Source organism: Prionailurus bengalensis, chromosome C2, assembly GCF_016509475.1.
Source record: "Prionailurus bengalensis isolate Pbe53 chromosome C2, Fcat_Pben_1.1_paternal_pri, whole genome shotgun sequence".
Classification (NCBI taxonomy): Eukaryota; Metazoa; Chordata; class Mammalia; order Carnivora; family Felidae; genus Prionailurus; species Prionailurus bengalensis.
In genome coordinates, this window is record NC_057350.1 from 60,979,979 (window position 1) to 60,997,845 (window position 17,867).

The following is a 17,867-nucleotide window of genomic DNA, read 5'->3' on the forward strand; positions in this document are numbered from 1 at the left end:
GTTCTGTGCTCCAAATGGTGTTTCCTGAGTACAGGTTGCAGGCCTTGTGGAAAGTGTGACCACTCTCAGTGCCCCCCTCACCCTGTGCTATGATCTCTTCCAGGCCACAGATTTCTAGCTGGAGCTGATGGAGTGGGCGGTGGGTTTGCAGGGCGAGGGAAAGGCTGGGGAGTGCTTTACATTTTAGGCCAGCAGTGGGGCCTGTTTGGGATTCTCTCTCTTCCCTTCTCTCTGCTCCTCCCTCCCTGGGGCTCTCTCTCTCTTTCTCTCTCTCTCAAAATAAATAAATAAACTTAAAAAAAAAGAGAGACACTTAAAAAAAAGAAACAATTAGAGAAACTCTTTAACCTTTTTTAAAAAACTTAGTCTAAGTTTCTTGGGGTTTCTTATTATATAAGATAGATCCTACCTCTATGGCTTTCACCCATCCTACTGTGGAAACCCAGGCTGTAAATTTTTTATAACCCAAACTCCAGTGTCCCCCTCTCTGTGCTCTATTTCCACTACTTGCTCTCAGCTCTCCCACCCTGGGCTTCTCTGCCTGGATAGCCGGTTTTGGAAACACTCTGCCTGTTCAACTTCTGAACCCTCCCTTGGACACACATTAGGTATTACAACTTCCTCAGCTTCAGGCACTGTGACTGTTGAAAGGAGATTGGAAGAGATGTCTCTCCATGTGAGCCTTGAAGCTGAGTTAGGGCAGAGAGAAGTTGATGAGGCATATGTTGTCTAAGAGGCTGGAGGTGGGCTATGGGGGGGGTGCATGGGTCATGGTATCCAGTTAGGAATGGGTGGAACCCAGGGAAGACAGAAAGTGGTTTGAGATGGAGCATCCTGTGGGGGAGAAGGGGAACAGGAGGACAGGAGCGTGGACAGTGTGGAACACTCAGGTTGCTTCCCTGGAGTGGAGGGGCACAGCACCAGGCTTTAGATGTTCCTCCTGGTGGAACAGCAGATTTTCAGGATGTGCACCATGAAACATGCCCAAGGTAGCAGAGGTGAGCCCTAGAGGCAGGTGAACAGAGACCCTCCACCTCCTTCGCCCAGAGTGTAGCTTCACTGGAGAGCAAGCTTTGAGTATCTGAAGGCAGGGGCTGTGATTGTTCATCCTGTGTTCCCAGAGCCTGGTGCTGAGTCTGGTGTTTCGTAGGCTCTTTGGACTCTCAAGTGACTAAAAGAACAGAGGGAAGGAAGGAAGAAGGATGGGTCAACAGTACAACTTGATAATGAGCTGGAAACTCCAGATGAGTATTGATCAGCTCCTTTCCAGGGTCAGGTAATTGGGGCTCATCCTCCTCTGCACTAGTGATTTTCATGGGCAGGGGATGGGGGGTCACCAGTCATAAGAAAACTCCCTCTTCTGGTCTCCTCTGACTCTGCTGGGTTAGAGAAACTAAGCCAGAGTTCAACAAAATCTCAGTCCAGATAGACGAGACAGAAGAAATCAGATTCAAGAAGAGGACCTTATTTAAAGGAAAGTTGCTCTGTTGTCTGAGACTTTTTGTCCTGCCCACATCTAGTCTCTGAAGTAAATGCATCTTGTTCACTGGCTCATTAGATTTCAAGCGCAAGTCTTGGTCTGTAAAGTGTGCAAACTTAGATTTCTCTTAATGGGTGCACATTTTTTAGTAGGATGAAGCCAGGGGAGCCCAGTGACCTCCACAGGCTCTTCAGAATCTTGGGCGTTACCAGATACACAGGGCCCTTGAGCTTGTTAGACAAAGGCTGATACAAAACAAGTGCATCAAGACAGAATTTAAAAACAGCAGATTAACTAATAGTAACCCAAAGACCAATGCGTCTGTAACCACATTTTTGTTTATTTTTTAGTGTGTTTCCTTCATGGTCTTTCTTGTGGCTCACCCTATGCAGTTTGTGTACTTGTTGAGAGCTTTTTTTTTTTAATCTGTCTCTGACATTGTTTCTGCTGAACTCAGTTTTTCCGAGACCCTCTCTCCTCATAGGCTCAGTTTTGGCCTGCCAGCCACAGTCCTCCAGTTTCCGTGGTAGAAGAGGCCTAGGCTGCTTCCTGTGGGCCCCCCGCTGGGCAGAAGCATGCAGTGGTATCTCCTCCTGATTTGGGCACAGGGGCTGAGGCAGGCTCCCCTCCCCACCTCAGGTAAGGCCTATAAATCCAGCCTGGAACTGGAGAAACAGAAGGAGGAAGTAAGTCTGGGAGTGGAAGTGAGGGAAGGAAAGGCATGGTTTTCAGAATCCTGTGGCCCCTCATGTGAGAAAAGGCAGCGTCTGGGAAGCAGGTTCTGTTTTGGGTGGCAGATGGAGGCCTTGGGGTTGGGGTGTCTGACTGGCCAACCCAAGAAAGGAAATGGGGAGAGAAAGGAAACAGGGAGGAGGGATGATCAGTTTGCTTGTAGAAGTTCACTCCCGTTTCATCGTTCTTTCTTCTGTCCTTGAGGAAACTTCTAGAAAGACATTGTACATTTTCTGTGGATCAAAAATGTCTTCTTCACAGATTCCAGAGAGTCTACCATTATAGACTGAATTTACATTAGATATGGTTCCTTCCATAATAAAAATCATAGACGTGTTTCTGAGGGGGGCACAGATATTGAGACACTATATTATAATTTAATTTGTATGTTGTTTTTTTTTGAACCATTTGAGGGTGGAGCTGTACCCAGATGATGGGCGGTGGTCAGTGCTGAGGAGGGTGGTTTTGTCTGGGAGAAACAAGTTTCTCTCCAGTCTTTCTTTCCTTTGGATTTTGTGGCTTTCCTGAAGGTTTTTCCAGGCACCTCAAACAGCAGTCAGACAAACAGCAAGGTTTTATTTCAAGGAATAGTGTGCCCAGCGTAGAACTGGCTGCTGGAAGATGAAGTAAAACAAAAGTGGTGGCTGACAGGGCTTATGTTGTAGGTAGGGAGACAAAATAAGTACATGGAAATAATCAAAGAGCTTGTCATGAAGCTAGATTATAGCAGCATATCCTGAGTGGGTGAAGTGTAGCAGTTACAGTCCATGTGGGGAGTGACAGGATGGACAAGAGACACTGTCATTCCACAGACCAATTCTAGCCTCAAAGCCCTTTAGGATTTCTATAGGAACATTCCAGGACAGCTGTTGACATAGGACTCATGCACATTTTCTCCCCTTCCCTAGGAGCCGTGTCAGGCAGGATAGTAACAATGGGGAACGTTTCTGCAGAGGAAGGTGGCTCTGTCACCTTGCAGTGTCGCCTCTCCTCTACCACTGCCAAAGTGACACAGGTCAACTGGGAGCAGCAGGACCAACTTCTGGCCGTTCATCATGCTAACCTGGGGTGGTACCTCTGCCCAGCCTTCAGGGAGCGAGTGGTCCCCGGCCCCAACCTGGGCCTCACCCTGCAGTCGCTGACCAGGAATGATACAGGGGAATACTTTTGTACCTATCACACCTACCCTGATGGGATATACAGAGGGACACTCTTTCTGGAGGTCCTACAAAGCTCAGGTATGCGCTCTGGAGCAGGGTGGCTAATGAACTTTCATCCTCCAGAACAGAAGATGTGTTCCTGCTAAACACTGTAAGAACAGGGTCTTTCAACCCTGGTTCACATTCAAATCACCAGGGAGCTTTTAAATGACACTGATGCTGGAGCCGCATCCCAGATCAATTTAATCAGAATCTCTAGGGGCAAAGTTGGGATGTAATAGATTCTAAAAGCATGCCTGGTGATTCAGATGTGCAGCCAGAATTGAGAGCCACTGTTTTGGGTAAGAAGGGCATCTTATATGTGTTGGTTAGGAAGAACACTTATTAAGGTCATTTGGGAAGGGTTCTCATTTATTGGTTTAAGATTAACCAGGCAAATTAGAATTAGCTTCTGGGGCACCTGGGTGGCTCAGTCAGTTAAGTGTCTGACTGTGGCTCAGGTTGTGATCTCACAGTTCATGAGTTTGAGCCCCACTTTGAGCTCTGTGCTAAGAGCTCAGAGCCTGGAGCCTGCCTCAGATTCTGTGTCTCCCTCTCTCTCTGCCCCTCCCTAGCTCATGCTCTCTCTCTCTCTCTTTCAAATATAAACATTTAAAAAAATAAAAAAGAAAGAATTAACTTCTAAGTTTTTTTTTATGTTTATTTATTTTTGAGAGAGAGAGAGAGAGAGAGAGCAGAGGAGGGGCAAAAAGAGAGGGAGACAGAGGATCTGAAGCAGGTTCTGCCCTGACAGCAGAGAGCCCGATGTGGGGCTCAAACTCTCAAACCTCGAAATCATGACCTGAACTGAAGTCAGATGCTCAATCGACTGAGCCACTCAGGCGCCCCTAGCTTTTAAGTTTTACAAAGGATTAAAACACAGTGTGTGCTAAATGTAAATACATAATAATTTACCTTTGTATGGTACTTCATAGTTTCCAGAGTGCTCTCACATTCATTATCACCTGAACACTTAAACCAGTTCTCTGCAAAGTGGGAAAAGATTTTTGCATCTGAGAAACAGTATAGCAGAGTGGTGATGAGCTCAGACTATGACACCAGAGAGCCTGGGTCCAAATCTTGGTGCTGCTGTTGACCTCAGACAAGATTACTCAGCTTCTCTGTGCATTGATTTTCTCATCTGTGAAATGAAAATAGATGTAACCTTATGAGGTTCTAACATAGGACTGAATACCATACTACAAGAAAATGCCCTGAAACAAGGCCTGGAATGGGGCGCCTGGGTGGCTCAGTCAGTTAAGCATCCAGCTCTTGGTTTTGGCTCAGGTCATGATCTCACGGTTTCATGGGTTTGGGCTCTGCATTGGGCTCTTCACTGACAGCACTGTGGAACCTGCTTGGGATTCTCTCTCCTTCTCTCTCTGCCCCTCCCCCACTCATGCTGTCTCTGTCTTTCTCAAAATAAATAAATAAACTGAAAAAGAATAAAAGAAAAAACAAGGCCTGGAACGTGGTAAGTACTGTTAGCTCTGACTGCCAGCCACTCCCATGTCACTATTTGATGGAGGTGGAGGCTGGGCCTTACGGTTACTCAGAGCAGTAGAGCTGGTTTTAACACAGATGATCTGGTTCCGTTAAATTACACCCTCAGAGCTTCTTGCTTTTTATTTTATTTTATTTTTTATTTGAGAGAGAGAGAGAGAATGAGAATCTTAAGCAGGCTCCGCACTTAGCGTGTAGCCTGACAGGGCTTGATCCCACAACCCCAGAATCGTCGCCTGAGCTGAAATCAAGAGTCAGGCCCTCAACCAACAGAGCCACCCAGGTGCCTCTAGACCCTCAGAGCTTCTGCCTGTTACTATCGATTGTGTTGGAGATTAAGCTTTATGAGTTAGCAAAATATGTGTAGACTGAGAAGATAAAAGGCTACTTTAAAGTTCTTTTCAATGCTGTTTCTTGGCTGGCTCTGACATAGGTCAATGCTGCATGTGGGGAAGAGCCTATATCCTTTCTGGTTCTATGCACAGCCCGCCGCAGCCCTTCTGCCCCCAGAAGCTGTGTTCTCCATGACTACTTTGCTCCCCATCTGCCCTCTTCCCCTACCTGTGGCCAAAGCAAGAGGCTGAGTCTGCAGTGCAAGAGGAACTCATCCTGGGGAGCTTGGGCTCCCTCCCCCCTGGTACCGTGTGGGTCTATGGGCACTGCCTTGTCCTTAGTGACTGCATTCCTTAGCCACCTTTCCCACAGTGTAAGCCCGTAGAGGGAAGAGGGCCTGCCTCTGTTACACCCTTCTCTCAAAACTTCCCTGCACCCCTGGGATCTGCCCAAGCTCCTAGGAAGGCAGTGGGAATAGGACAAGGCAGCCTGGAAACCCTTCTACCTACAGTACAGCACATATCTGAGCAATTGTTCTGTTTCTCTCTCGCTGTCCTTGGATCAGCTGTCACTCTTTTCAAAACTCCCTTTCTGCTTCTTCTCCTTACACTTTATGTCTTAGTGGAAATTCATTTGTTCATGCTTTAATTCCATATTGCAAATATTTATTAAGCACCTGCTATGTGCCAGGTGCTGAGAAAAAACAGGATAAACCTCCATAACGTTACTCTCTCCAGGGTCTCACAGATGGAAAAATGTTACAGGTTTAATGTGAAAGGTTATATTCTTTCCCCCCTCTTTTTTGTGCTTTAATTAATTAATTTTATTTTAATTTTTAATTAAACATTTTTTTACTAGTATGATTATAAATGTGAAATTTAATAAAATGTTCACTCTCTGGGTTTTTTTTCTGGATGTTATTTTTTGTTTCATTTCACGATTAGCATGGAAAGTGATTTTGTGGAATAGAGGAAGGGAGTGTTAACAATGGTCTGCTTTGGTTCCAGAGATTAGCCATTGATTTTACAGTGAGCCAGGTAGATGCTCTTCCGTTCAAGGAGCTGGGCTTAAAGACTCCAGTCCTATGGTTACAGAAAGACCTGGCCAGCCTGCACCTCTGTGCCCTGACACAGAGGCTTCCCTGTGTAATGGCTGCCCTTTGCTTCTGGCTTTCACCCCCCCATCTTCACTTTGTCGCCCCTCCAGTGGCTGAGCGCAGCGCTGGGTTCCAGATCCCACTGCTTGGAGCCATGGCCATAGTGCTGGCAGTCATCTGCATGGCAGTCATCGTGGTGGTCACATTGACCAGAAAGGTAAAGACTGTGGCTGCACATCTCAGTCATGGCCACCCTGCCCCTGCCACCCTGTCCTTTCATGTCCCCTTCCTGTCCAGAGAGAGACCTTGATGTGCTCTCCCCCGCTGCCCTACATATCTGTTTTACGGTCCTTGCTCTGCCTTTCAGTGAAGTTGTTTATGCTCTTCTTCTGTCCCTTTCCTTGTCTGGGAACTGCAGAAAGCCTGGACCTGTATTCCCCCCCATCTTGCTGTCACCTACAGCTCCTAGTTCTTGCCTGTCCCTGAAGCCACTCCCTAGAGAGTTTGATTTATCTATTGTGAGTTTGCTGTATTTTGGGCATCTACTCGGTACTGGGGATTTTTGTGTGTTAGCTTATGTAATTTTAACAACCTTCTGTGGTGTTGGGCTACTCAGCAGTTCTACAGGATGAGAAATAAACATTCCCCAAATTTAGGGGAAAAAGGTACATGGCAAGATCAGTAGGCTATACATCCTCTGTTGCTCTAGCTTACGAGGTCATGCAGCTGAAAGAGTGCTGGATGGGGTAGTAGATGATGTCGTGTCTGAGCTCAGCATTGAGGGCGATTACAGGGAAAGTTGTGGAGTCTCCTGGGTCTCCATTTCCTCATCCAGAAAGTGGGGATGATGGTGATTCTACTTGCTCTGTATCACAGAGCTGTGATGAACAGGTGGCACAGTACCTGTGACGGCCTTGTAAACAACGAAGAATTAGATGAATGTGCTTGTGTTGTAAACTGGTAGCTACTGATTAGGATGAATGAAAGAATTTCTGCTCCCTGTTTTGTCTGCCCTTTTGGACTTTTAAAGCCATCCCAGGTCGCCTTAATTTCAGTTACCAAACATTTGGGGGAAAGCAAGTCTGTGATTGCCAACATCGTTTTCCACCTCATCCTAGACCCTGCTCCCTTGTTTCCTGATTTTCCCCCCAAACTGGGTTCGGCTCAGTGAACAACCCAGCTCTTCATCCCTGACATTTCTTTCTCTGGACCATGTGCTTGGTGCTGTTATTACTGATATATGTGGGTTTACAGCTACCACCTTATTTTCTTCATATATGTTTTGCCTGTTTTTTCCCCTACTCTTTCTTGCTGTCTTTTGAATTAAGTACTTACTATTATAAAAAGATCTATTTGGTAATTATGCTAGATTTGCTATTCTTTTAGTGGTTACACTAGATATTACAAATCATACCCCTGACTTATTCAAGTACAGTATAAATTAGTGCTTTAATCATGTCTTGGATTTTGCAAGAATCTTAGGGCGCATTAACTCTTTTTTACCTACTTTCCCAACTTATTGCTATTATTACCATGTGTTTTAGTTTTATATATATTTTAGACCCTGCAAGAAATTAGTATTGTTTTTAGAGTCACTATTCACTTAGATTTACCCTTTCTGTTGCTCTTTACTTCTTCCTGCATTTCCTGTCTTGTACCTAGGATCATTTTCCTTCTGTCTGAATAATATTGCTTATATTTCCTTTTGTGTAGGTGATGAATTATCTTGGTTTTTTTTGTCTGAAAATATCTTTAATTTTTCCTTAATTTAAAAATGATATATTTGTTTTGCTGGGTATACAATTCTATGTTGGCAGTTACTTTCTTTCAGGACATGGAAAACATTTTCCATTGTCTCAGGCTTCCCGTATTTCTGTTGAGAAACTATGGGAATCTTATTTTTGCTCCTTTGAAGGTATGGCTTTTTCTTCTCATTCCTTTAAAAACTTTCTTTCTCTTTGATTTTCAGCAATTGTACAGTGATATAATTAGATACAGCTGGGAACATGTAGTACTCTCAAGGCGGGTGGCTTGAAGACAGTTTAAAACGGACAGTTACGAAGTACTGGGCAGCATTAAGGAAACCATTAGGAGAAGTGTAGCAGTGTATTGTCACCCCTAGTCTTTAAGGGAAAGGGGAGAAGGTGATTACTAGAACCTGGAAAGGGAGAGATGTGTGGAGGGGACCAGCTTGAGAAGTACTGTAATCTTTGATTGAAGGTTATAGCCAGTCTAAGGCAACTATGCAGAGAGAATGCCAGGGGAATATATATATACCCTCACCTCACTCTCCTTGCCTTCATCTTCTACTGTTGCTCTGCATTGGTTGAGCCCAAACCCAAGCCTGAGGGCAAGGAAGCCTGCTGATGCAGTGCACATAGTTCTGTCTTCTTAGGAAACAGAATCAGGTGCAGAAGGCTGGAGAGCAGAGTTGGCGGGTGAACGGATGGTATCCACCCTTGCTGCTCACAGACCTGGAAACTGGGCAAGAGATTTTGACTTTCCAGGGGTGGGTTGCTGGTCTCAGCCTTCTCTCATGTATTCTTAATCTCTCGTCCATAGATAAGCAACACCCCTCCCTGTTGGTTGTCCATCCATATTTATCTTAGGAGCACTGTGCTTTATTAGCCATCTTAATATCCTGGTGGGTCAGGCTGCCATTGCAGTAACTACATCCACTTTGTTTCTTAAGTGCTACCATCTGCCCCTATATCATTTTGGGGTCTCCTCATTCCTATTGCTACTAGGGATCCAGGTCTATAAAACCATTCAGCCCCAGCCTACAGAGGAGAGATACCACTGAGGTTCCCAGTAATGCTGGTGCTTTCTTCACTAGCACATTCTTTTTCACCTTTGTAAAAGAGTGTCCTCTGGATCTTCCCTAGAAACATAATCAGCTATTGGATTTTCACAATTATGTAGTACAGGGATCGACCAAGTTTCTCTGTAAAGGGCCAGGTAGTAAATCTTTTAGACTTTGTGGGCTATACGGTCTCTGTTGCAACAGTTCAACTCTGCCATTGCAGCATGAAAGCACCACAGACAATATGTAAATGGATGAGTATGGCTGTGTGCCAACAAACCTTTATTTATAAACACTGAAATTTGAATTTCATATAATTTTCATGTGTCATGAAATATTATTTTTCTTTTGAATTTGTTTTCAACCACTTAAAAATATAAAAATCATTTTTAGCTCACGGGCAGTACAAAAATCTGTGGTAGGCCAGATTTGAGCCATGGGCCTTAGTTTGCCAATCCCTGATTTAGTAGGTTATATTGGGGAAAACTCTGTTTTTTTCTTCTTCTCTACTCTTAACACTGCACAGAACACTTCTAAACAACAGATGGGTGGGTTTATTCCCACACTGACCAATTCTTCTATACCATCTGGGTGTCCTACAATCAATTCAGTTCTGACACTATCTACTTGGAGTTAACATCAGAACCCACACATTAAGGGCTCAGTCCTACAGGACTGCCCTCACTTTCAGACACCAACTGCAAGTCCCAGACTGTCACCTGTACTTCTGACTGACCAACTATAAATTGAAGTTTCTACAACCCCCTCCTTGGATTTGATAATTTGTTGACAGCTCACAGAACTCAGAGGAACACTGACTTACATTTACTGGTTTGTTATATAATAAAGAATATGATAAAGGATACAGATGAATAGCCAGATGAAAGAGATACACAGGATGAGGTCAGTAAGGTCCAAGCACAAGAGTATCTGTCCCTGGAGAGCTGGGGGGTGTTACCCTCGTGGCATGTGGATATTTTTAGAAAACTGGAAGCTCTTTGAACTCCATACTTGTGGGATTTTTATGGAGACTTCATCATGTCAGCAAAATTGATTATTAGCTCATGTTCCAGTCCCTCTCCTTTTTCTGAAGAATGGGGGGTGGGGATGAAAGTTCCAAGCTTCTAATCATGGCTTGGTCTTTCTAGTGACCAGCCTCCATCCTGGAGCCCACCCAACGTCACCTCATTGGAACAAAGACACTCCTATCACCAGGAAATCCCAAGCCATTTAGGAGTCCTGTGTAAAACATTCCTATCACTCAGCAAATTATAAGAGTTTAAGGAGCATTGTGTCAGGAACTGGGGTTAAAGACTAAATATTAGTAGAAACTGAGGATAGAGACCAATATATATATGTTCCTTATGATTTTACATACGTCCATCATTGCATCCCTACTTGTCTGAGGGTTTGGGTTCTTTCTTCCTTAGTTTGCCAAAGTGGTGTTGGTATGTTTATTGACAGCAGTGTATTAGTATTGTCTCCCAGAGTCCTCGTGAGGGTGTTATATCTTAAGTCACGAGATGTGTCCCAATATTGGCCAGTCTCATTTTTGCTTGCCCAGCATGCCCCTTCGCTCTGAGAATTCACTCCCAGACATGTTCTGCCATTGCTGCCGGTACATGTTGGCTGTGTCCTTTAGGTATAACCTCTCTCCTCCTTAAGCATTCCTGGCATTCCCTCAGGTACTGTAGGCTGCAGTCTTGCCCTAAATATGGGGCTGATGGCCTGTAGGGGACACAGGTCCTAACAGGGCCATAACTTCCATCAAGGAGAAGTGGGCCATTTTTGTAGTTCCATAGGATACAAGAGAAGCAGGTAGTTCTCAGTGAGTCTACCCAGAGATCCTCTTCCCAAGTCATAGATATCTCTCCTTTTCTAAGCATAAGAGACTTGCACAAGCTTACAATCCAGCCTACTTTGAAGTTCTATCTCTCTTACAGTTAGGTCCTGTGCCTGGTCTTCAATGCCAGAGATGTGTTTTTCTTGAAATGCTATCAAGAAGGAGCTTGGACTCTTCACACTTTGCTTCCAGGTGCTGAGAGATCTGAGCCTGTCATGCTCCCCGCTCCATGTACTGGGGAGAATTTAGTAAAAACTACTCAATCCCACAGTTTGAATAACCACTCTTTTTCCATACTTCACAAATGTCAGTGATGTGGCACCAGCTCAGATTCCCCTTCCATCTGTGTCCCATCGCATTCCACCACCACCAGTGGGGTTCATATTCCCATCCAGCTGGGGAGGGATCCCTCCACAATACCATCCTGTGTCTGCTTCTAGGGCCATTCCAGGAGCAACTGTTTTGGATCAGATCCCCATAAATAGATCCTGACATATGAATTTTGGTGAGAGTGATTTACTGGGATGGACTCTCAGGTGAAGAAGAGTAGTGAAGGAGTAGCTGGATAGGGCCAAGGGCAGAAAGCTCAGCCAGACTTTGTCTCAGCTGGAGACTTGACTGCAGCAAGAATTAATTGTATGCAAAGTTGGCTGTACCTTGAGGCAGGGAGCCAGATTTTTGAAAACCCACCTTAGTCAACCCCCAATTCCATATGCTAACCAGAGAGGGCAGGGCCCAACCACCATTCTCCAGAGAAGGGGCAGCTGTGAGCTGCCCACAGCCCATACTCTCAGTGTCTGGGGAATGGGATCCCTGGTCTAGCAGGTAGGATCTGAGCAGGGTGCCAACAGCGTTCCTTATAGACCTGGAGAGCCCATTGGTTGCATTATTTAGGAGCGTGGACTTTGGAATCAGACAGACCTAGCTTTGGATCCTGGCTGTACCACTTTAGTAGCTATGGTAATATCTATAAAGTGAGAATAATTATGATGCAGCTCTCATAGCGTTGTGGGAAAACATCAGTCAAGTAATTCATGTAAGGCACTTGGCATTTTTCCCGGCATGTATTAATAAGTATTAGTTATTAAGTTCTTGTAATTATTATAGATTTTATTTACCGTGGCACTTTATAATACTTGGTACTCAAAAATATTGATATTGCATGGATGTATTATGACTAAATGAATGGATATTGTTTGCTAAGCAGGTATTGCAAAGAGTTTCCCTAGGGGATCTTCTGTGAGGGAAAAGAGAGATGGCTGTGTCCAGCTAGCTCCATAACACTGACTACCCACTGTCTGTCCTCCTCATGTCTCCCAGGGGGCAGTGTTTGTCCTCATAGGACCCAGCTGCAGTCTCCCTTCTTACTCCTATAGGACCACTTCAGCCCCAGGCTTGTTTTTTGTACTGGCAATGACAGAGCCCCGATACACAGGGATTAAATGAAAACCGGGCAGCTGAGAGACCCATCTCAGGAATGTTTACATTTCCCAGAAGACTTTGGAAGCCAAAATAGTCAAGATTCCAGGGCAAGGGTGGCCAGTCTAAGAGTGGAAATGAGAACACACCAGCACCAAAGGTCACCATCAGTTCTTTGAGAAAGAATTGGATATTTATATGTTTGAAATGGATTGGGTTGCATCAAGGGACGTAGCACTCTTTTAGCACAGCATCAGCATGACCAATGATGACCCCTTTTCTTCATACCTATGGTAAGGGTGCAGCCATTGCATTGAAAAGGAATGAATGAAACAGTGAGTGGGAAGAGACCACCTGACTCCTGTGTGTCCTTCTAAGACCATGGCTTCTATCTAGGCCAAGTTCCTCAGGGCCTGCAGTGTAGTGCCACCCCTAATATTTGATATTTGTTCATGGTGTACATCCGTGCAGCCTATCCACCCTTCCCATTAGCCTATATGCGTGCACCGCTGAGCTCACACTAGCCAGTAAGGATGCTACTTCCTCTCCTGGGAAGTAGTAGATGATGGGAAGAATGGGATTTGGTTTTGTGTTTGTTGTTATTTTCCAAGCCTGTGTGTGGCTTTTTGTAATTCTGTCATCCAGACCCGTGGACGCACCCCATGGTGGGAGTGAGTGACATACTTTAGAGCAGAGTCTCCAGTAAGACTGAGAGGGTGTCACCTCTGCAGTTGATGCCATTAGGTGTTTCTTCTGCCATCCTGCTTGTGCCTACTGGTCTTTGATTTCCTTGGCTTAGCACAATCTTCACCTGTGATGCTCTCATATGGGGGCAATGGCTGACCTCATACCCTTTGTTTTCCCAAACAGATTTCACTGTCTGTTCTATTTTCCCATAATAGCAATTGTAGCTGTCTGACTATGAGTCCCTTTGATTTGGAAAATCCTGTTCTTTTAGGTATGGGCTGAGGAAGAGTGTGTGTGTGTGTGTGTGTGTGTGTGTGTGTGCGTGCGCACGCGTGTGCATGCATGCCTGTGCATGCGCATGCATGTGTGAACACACACTTTTCAGTCCCAAAACATATATTGAATGTCTGTTATGGGCTCTGAGGTTACAAAGAGGAATACAGCATAGATCCTTCCCTCAGGGAGCCCACAGTTTGGAGAAGTAAGAGGGGTAAACAGATAAGTTCTAGACAGCATCGCATGTTACAACAGAGAACATCCAGAGAACAGGAAGAATGTCACTCTCACAGAAGGTCAGGGAAGGCTTCTTGGACAATGTGCTATGGAGCTGAGTTGGAGGAAAGAGTAGACAACTTTTTGGAGATCATATAAAAAGTTGGGGGAGGCAGAAAACAGTGCATGGCATTCGAGAAGCAATAAGATGAGAGGCAGCCTGGCTGAGGAGAAAGAGCATGGCCTGGACCCAAGTCAGAAGGGGGATTGTCCTTGGGTAAGTGGCTTCACCTGTCTGCATATGAGCTCATTCCAAAACAGAAACTTCAGTAGGGTTGTTGCTGAGATGACATGAAGAAGCTAGCCAGTACGTGCTCATAGCAGCTTCTGAATAAATGCTCCCTGCCTGACACCCAGGCCGTATGCCAGGAGCTGGAGTGTTGAGTGGGGATGCACCACAGGTGATGAAGCTGCAAAGGTGAGTGTGACCAAATCACCAAAGGTGTTTTGGGGGGCATCACACACAATCTTCTGCAGGGAATGTAGTGAAATTATGGACTAACCTACGGTGTTTTACAAACCCTTTGACATCCACCTGCAGCCCCTCTAGGAGATTAAGCACCCTTCAGTAGGCAAGGGGAGCCATCCAAGGGCTTTAGGCAGAAGCATGGTGTGATCCAACTTCCAGTTCTAAATTACCACTGTGCTGGTGGCCATGTGAAAGTTGTACCAGAAGAAAGAGGGAGTTCAGAGGTAGGCGGGTGCTGGAAGCACAGGGCGAGATAAGACGTGGGGGTAGGAATAGAGAAGAGGGAAGTGATTTCAGAGGGACTTAGGAATAAAATTGGTTGGGAATTTATGGCCGATTGGAATTTAACATTAGGCTTCTGGTCATCTGGTGCTGTGAACCAGGAAAGAGAACGTAGGGATGGGAGCAGGTTGTGGGGGAGGGAACATGATTGTCTCATTTGAGACAGAGTGAGTCTGAGCTTGCTGTGACTGGCCATTGGGTGGTCTGGAGCTTGGGGCTGGAGCCCGGGGTAATTTGCGTAGAGATCTGGGAATGTTCAGAGGGCAGATGGTATTTGTAGAGGTCCATATACATGAGGTGACTCAGAGAGAGTGTTCAGAGTGAGAAAACAGAGGGCAGAGCTTGGGGAGTCCCTTTATTTGGGGAGCTAATGTGTGAGCAGGAGAAAAGCAGGTCCGGCTGAAGGTGAAGGTGGGAGTTTGCAGGAGGAGGAGAACCGGCAGAGAGTGATACTGTGGGAGCCAGGGAAAGAGAACATTTCCAAAAGGAAGAGGTCAGCAGTGTCAGAGGCAGTAAAGAGAACAAGAGAATTGAGACAAAAAGCTGCTTCACGGGGTGTGTGGGGCTCACTGCATGTGGAACAAGGGTGGTTTCACTGGAGTGGTTAGTACTGAAATCTAGCTGCGATGAGGCTGAGAAATTAAGGGTTAAGGAATTGGTATTGGTAAGAACACAACTTTGCTTGTGTGTGTGTGTGTGTGTGTGTGTGTGTGTGTGTGTAAGAAAGGAAGAGAGAGATGATTGTAACTATGTATCATGTTGGGGAATAACTTCTGAATGACATCCCCTCCTCCTCACTTTGTAGTTTGTTTGTTTTCAGAAGAAATCTCTCAGAGCCCATTCTTCGGAAAGTGGCCTCAGGAGAATGCCTCGTGAACAGGAGGGATGGAGTGCCGGCGTTCTGTCATCTGCTGGAAGCTGCATCCAGGCAGAGGCTGTGCCCATGGTCTTCTGCACAGAGCGGAGGGGAGATGACTGTGCCGAGCCACATGAATACTTCAACGTCCTGAGTTACAGGAGCCTTGGAAGCTTCAGCTTCCCAGCAGAGACCAGTTAGCTCCCAGAGGCATCGTCTGGGAGATACACTCCTGTCTCTGCTATTACAGGTGGATGATGTACAAGGGTCTGCAGTCTCCATTATTGCTGCGCGTGTGGGTGTGTATGTTCAGTTGAGTGAATGAATGTCATTCTCTTCTCCACATCTCCTCTGCCTTTCCCTTCCCTGGTGGCAGACCCAGAGTGAACAGCTTGTGTCTTGATTATGAATGCAAAGTTAAAAAAAAAAAATAATAACTTGACCTGGTTTGAGTGGATCTTATGACTCTGAGAAATGCATTCCCAACAGGAGCACTGGGCAGGGCTTTGGGCTGCAGTTTTGTGATGGATGATGATGATGATATGATCATCTCATTTGTCATGGTCATTTTCATCAACATTCACACATTCAAGGCATTTTATGAACAAGGCATGACATGGGCATGGGCTTCCATGGGGCGATTTGGGCATGACTAACCCACCCTCTCAGGTCTCAGCCTTTATAAACCTTAAAGTTAAATGGGGTGATGACATTTGCATTAAAGGTAGTAAGAAGACAGGGAGACAAGACATGCGTCTTTGGGAAGAGATGTGGTACAGGCTGAGGTGGTCAGGATAGGCTTGTCTGGGGCAAAGTCCTGGGAGGATGGAAGGAACAGTGAGGCTTATGTGGTCAGAGCAGGAATTTTGTCCAGGGAGGTCAGAGAAACCGAACAGAACTACTGAAATTCCCACATGGAAGATCCTGGCACCAAGGGAGCCAACAGGGCTTCAGATTTTACTCCCTGAGAAGCTAATTCAAGTCTCCTTTTGCTGAGTGTGCTTGGAGTCCAGGGATGGGCTGCAGCAGGGGACCCCAGGTCTTCCAACTGCCCGCTCAGGGGGCTGCAGCTTAGCCCCTGGCCAGGATCCACCTTTTCTCTGTCAACCCACCACGGAGCCTGTGAGGAAAGAATCTGTGTCCACCAAAAGGAAAACCTGGATTTTTAAAACAGGGACTCTTCCTAGGGGGGAGAAAAAAGAGTGATTGAGGGTTTAAAAATGAACACCCTCCCACTAGCTGCTCTGAACCCTTAAATTCACCCTCTGACCTCTTTGTGCTGGGCTTTGGGTGGCATCTAAGTGCGAGTTTCTGTTTAGCTGACAATCAGGCCTTTATCCTGCCATCACCTCTCTTATAGGATTGAGGAGGAATGCTGGGCACGGAGGTGACAGATTTTCTTTCATGGGCACAGGAAATGAGAGAGGATGTGAAGCAAGGCTGTCATTTGCCAACAGCTGAAGTGAAGTAATGCTCTGCTCCCTAAGTAGGCAGGCTGAGCAAGAAGAAAATTCAACTCCTACTCCTTGGATTTGTATTTTTATTTTTCTCGCTTCTCTACCAAATAGGTATGTACTTAGGAGCAACGAGCCCAAATCTGTCCGGAGTGCTGAGTCCTTTGGAAGACAGACAGATGCATGTCAAATGCTGTTCTGGGCCATGGCAGCCCAACACATTCTTCTTGCCGAACTAGTGCAAACGGCTTGGGAGTAGAATACCATTCACGAATTGGAAATGAACTAAAACGTACTGACAAAAGGGAGCTGCAGTTTGCTTTGGAGGACACATATATTGAGGTCAAGGCTGGACTGAGTGTTGGGTGTTATTTAACATGATTATAGTGACAGGGAAATATCTACAAATAACATTTGGATGGAGATAAAAATACAAAAGAACCCATAGATGCTATAAATGGGCCAGGTTGCTAAAATGAGATTGAATTAGACAGAAAATAAATTTTCAAGTGGAATTCACTGAACTAGATTTTCCTTGGAGAACCAGAGAAGACAATTCCCTAAAAGCCAGATTCCTGGACAGGTGTCCTGTCCGGTGCGGTAGCCATTCTCCACAGGTAGCTGTCGAGCAGGTGAGATGTCATAGTCTGAATTGAGATGTACTACACTGTAAGTATAAAATGCACACTAGATTTTGAAGGCTGGTTGTGTGTAACAAAAACAGAAACTATCACGTTAGTAATCTAAACATATTGATGACATGTCAGAATGATAGGATTTTGGATATTTTGGATTAAAATATGTTATTAAAATTAATTTCACCTGTTTCTTTTTAATTTCTTAATATGGCTACCGGAAAATCTAAAATTGCATATGTGGCTCCCATTATATCTTGATTGGGCCATGCAGCACTAGACTCTGGACCTGAGCACAGCTGGTACCAGGGAAGGGTGTCCATCACTGATTGGTGGTCTCTCTTTTGCTCTCATTCAACATAGGGTTTGAGGAGACTTTCTCCTCTTATTATGTCTTTTGAGAAACACATAGGAGAGGATTATAGGGGAGATGGAGTTAGGAGATTATTAAGTGCAGACAGGAAGTGGTCCTAAGCTCTCTTGGATCCCCTCTTGGATTTTATGATAGGAGAAGGGAAGATAAA

The 17,867-nt window shown here is 45.3% G+C and overlaps 1 protein-coding gene across 1 annotated transcript; it reads left to right on the plus strand.

Annotated features, from left to right (window-relative positions):
- The first annotated feature begins 362 nt into the window (after positions 1-362).
- On the plus strand, positions 363-17,524 carry TIGIT (T cell immunoreceptor with Ig and ITIM domains). Its single transcript, XM_043594222.1, has 5 exons — positions 363-2,119; positions 3,121-3,450; positions 6,454-6,560; positions 15,219-15,504; positions 16,823-17,524. Exons 1-4 carry the CDS (start codon positions 2,056-2,058, stop codon positions 15,453-15,455), a joined length of 738 nt encoding a protein of 245 aa, XP_043450157.1. The 5' UTR covers positions 363-2,055; the 3' UTR covers positions 15,456-15,504; positions 16,823-17,524.
- The last annotated feature ends 343 nt before the right edge of the window (positions 17,525-17,867 follow it).